This window comes from Aplysia californica, unplaced genomic scaffold (assembly GCF_000002075.1).
Source record: "Aplysia californica isolate F4 #8 unplaced genomic scaffold, AplCal3.0 scaffold01766, whole genome shotgun sequence".
Taxonomy (NCBI): Eukaryota; Metazoa; Mollusca; class Gastropoda; order Aplysiida; family Aplysiidae; genus Aplysia; species Aplysia californica.
In genome coordinates this window covers 33,735-36,553 of record NW_004799036.1, presented here as the reverse complement: position 1 = coordinate 36,553, position 2,819 = coordinate 33,735, and the positions used below count along the sequence as shown (strand labels likewise).

The 2,819-nt window shown below is 39.4% G+C and overlaps 1 protein-coding gene across 1 annotated transcript in view; it reads left to right on the top strand.

Moving 5' to 3' along the window:
- Positions 1 to 593: 593 nt before the first annotated feature.
- Positions 594 to 2,819, top strand: part of LOC101864590 — a gene marked incomplete in the record, with an annotated part of 24,495 nt that continues 22,269 nt past the window's right edge. Inside the window, 1 exon segment of the mRNA XM_013090980.2 lies at positions 594 to 1,391. Coding sequence (XP_012946434.1) covers positions 1,310 to 1,391 — 82 coding nt within the window.

Genomic DNA, 2,819 nt, shown 5'->3' with positions numbered 1-2,819 from the left:
CCCCCTCGAAACCTTACAACAATGAAAAACCCCAAACAAAATAAAACAACCAAAATACGACAAACAAACAAAGAAACAAACACAAAATTAAGAAGCCCCACTGAGGTGGCAAAATCTTGAAGCCAAAATGTCTTTAAAGTTAAAGAGGAACATTTCCAGGAGTACGTAGTCCTACATAAAGGACGAGTCCGAGATGCAGGCCGGCTATCTTTCTCGAAATAGCATCGCCGATCAAATAAACGATCTAAATTGGGCACCGCCTCACGCAGAAGCTCTGGTAATGACAGCTTACGGCGAGGGTCGGGCGACAAGAATAGCCCAGCGTATCGAAGCCCTCAGCGGAATATCATCGCAACAGTTACCTCATCGCCTTGATAGAGGAGGGGAAGGCCGTCTGAGAGTCTGAGAATCCATATGGGCAGCGGGAGGGGGGAGGTCGATGAGGAGGGAGTGACGAAGGATGAGGAGGAAATGAGGATGGGGTTGAAGTATAGGAGGATATGAGGAAGAGAAGGAGGAGGTAGAATTTAATTATGAAGGAGGAGGAGGAGGAGTAGTTGGAGGGTGATGATGATGATGATGATGATGAGGAGGAGGAGGAGGAGGAGGAAGTGAAGGATGATGAGGTGAATCTCTCTAACATTGTGCTTGTGTGGTTTTCTCCCGCGTTGTGGCGCAGTTGGTTGGAAACTTGACATGACTCTCGGGAGTCGGGGGTTCGAACTTGGGATAGTCCGAGTGAATCGTTCCATCCTGTCTGTCTGTCTGTCTGTCTGTCTGTCAGATGTCAGCCCCGTGCGATAGTTCACGGAGTCTCACGGTACCATAGCACGGTACTTACTGCCGAAAACTAGACATTGTTACTGGGGAGTTGAACATACCAAAAAGAAGGAAGAGAGAGAGAGAGAGAGAGAGAGAGAGAGAGAGAGAGAGAGAGAGAGAGGGGGGGTAGTAGGAGGAAAAAGAGACGGAATGAAATGATCGGGATTACTAGATCTAGTACTAGATTCTAGATTCTAGAACTGTTCTGAAATTCATTACTAGGTCTATATTTATTTTTAAAATCCTTATTATTACAGCTTTCAGTCCGAGATAACATTATTTTTTTTCTTGGTTCTCTGATTCATTTTTTTAAATTTCTAGACGGAAATTGTCAAGTTAGCCGGAAGTCGGAAGTTCATTTCTGCACAATTCACCTCGCTTCACAACATGGAAGTCGAAGAAAGCGAAAGTAAAGTTGAGCAGAAACATATCGTCAATTCGAAACTGCCTGAACTATATATTCGTCAAAGCATTCCCTGTAATAATAATGCCATCGAAAAAAGATCTTATATGTTTTCTAGATCTAGGATTTAGAAACGGCCAGCCACCATCGTCTGCTGATAGTGACGGTAAGTGTTAATCTCTTTACTTTTACTTTGTTTGTATTTTGTTGAGTTTGAGTTTGACCAATGACACTGCCCTCTGCTGCCTTTCTAGATCTAGAGATCTAGTTCTAGGAGTTACAGTTAGATTAGATCTTTGTCTTTAGATTCTAGATCTAGTTTGAGATCTAGATCTAGATCTAGTCTAAATCTGAAAAAGGAGTAACTAGATCTAGATCTAGGTATATATCTAGATATAGATCTATATCTACATCTAGATCTAGTATAGATCTAGATCTAGATATAGATCTAGATCTAGATCTAGATCTAGATTCTAGATGTAGATTCTAGATGTAGATCTAGTCTAGATTTCTAGATCTGGTACTGGAGAAAGTGAAAGCAGACACGTCTAAGAAAGTTTTAAAAACTTAATTCAAAGTTTCAGAACAACAACAGGATTTATCTAGATCTAGATCTAGATCTAGATCTAAATCTAGATCTAGATTCTAGATTAGATCTAGTTCTAAATCTCTAATATATCTAGATGTAGATCTAGATTTTTCTAGATCTAGAAATCTAGATCTAGATCTAGATTTTTTGATAAATTTGTACTTATAATCTACGCATGCGTATAATCTAAAGATCTAGATCTAAGCCTATAGATGCCTGTGCACCCACAGATGCACTGATTTGAGGGCTAACTGCCATAATTTTTGCTGCAGAACGCACCTATGGCCACCAAAACCCTTGCAAATCAATTGTTTTCAAGTAGGGCCTAGGCTTAATATACTTAATCAGTCCTAATTCCCAACATCAAGAGTCATTGTAAAATACAGGGGGACAAGCCCCCCTGAAACCCCCCCAGTTTCTTTATAACTTTATAGGTCAGGGGGGCATGCACCCATGTTGTGAAAAGCAAGTCAAATTACTACGCCACTGGTCCTAGATCTAGTTCGGTTTTCAAACATCAATAACTCAATTTATAACTATTTATTTGCAGCAAAAATGAAGGCCATGTTCGTGTTCAGCATGCAACTTACTACTAGATATGATCTAGTCTAGATCTAGAAAAAAAAGTTTAGTATACACACGTGTAGATCTAGATCTAGTATGAGACGGGTGCATGAGTAAAAAAAAAGATTTTTTTTAGGTAGTCTAGGCCTAAACCCTCTTTCTTTGAGGAGAAAGACAAAATCATTGATCAATTGGAAGTCCAGTCAAAAATTAAGAAGAGAAAATTAAAACCCTTCCAAAGAGGACAAAATTTAATTTAAGTCATGGGTTCAAAGTAACGGAACTTTTACAGTGGCCTATGAAGGAAAAGCTTTTCCAACAGCATACTTTACATGATGTTCAAATAAAATCAGGACAAAACAATACATTCTGATACTCTAAAAGGTATAGGATAAAAAGCGCCCCCCACCATCCACAGCTTTTTAATTTAAAGATTTTTTA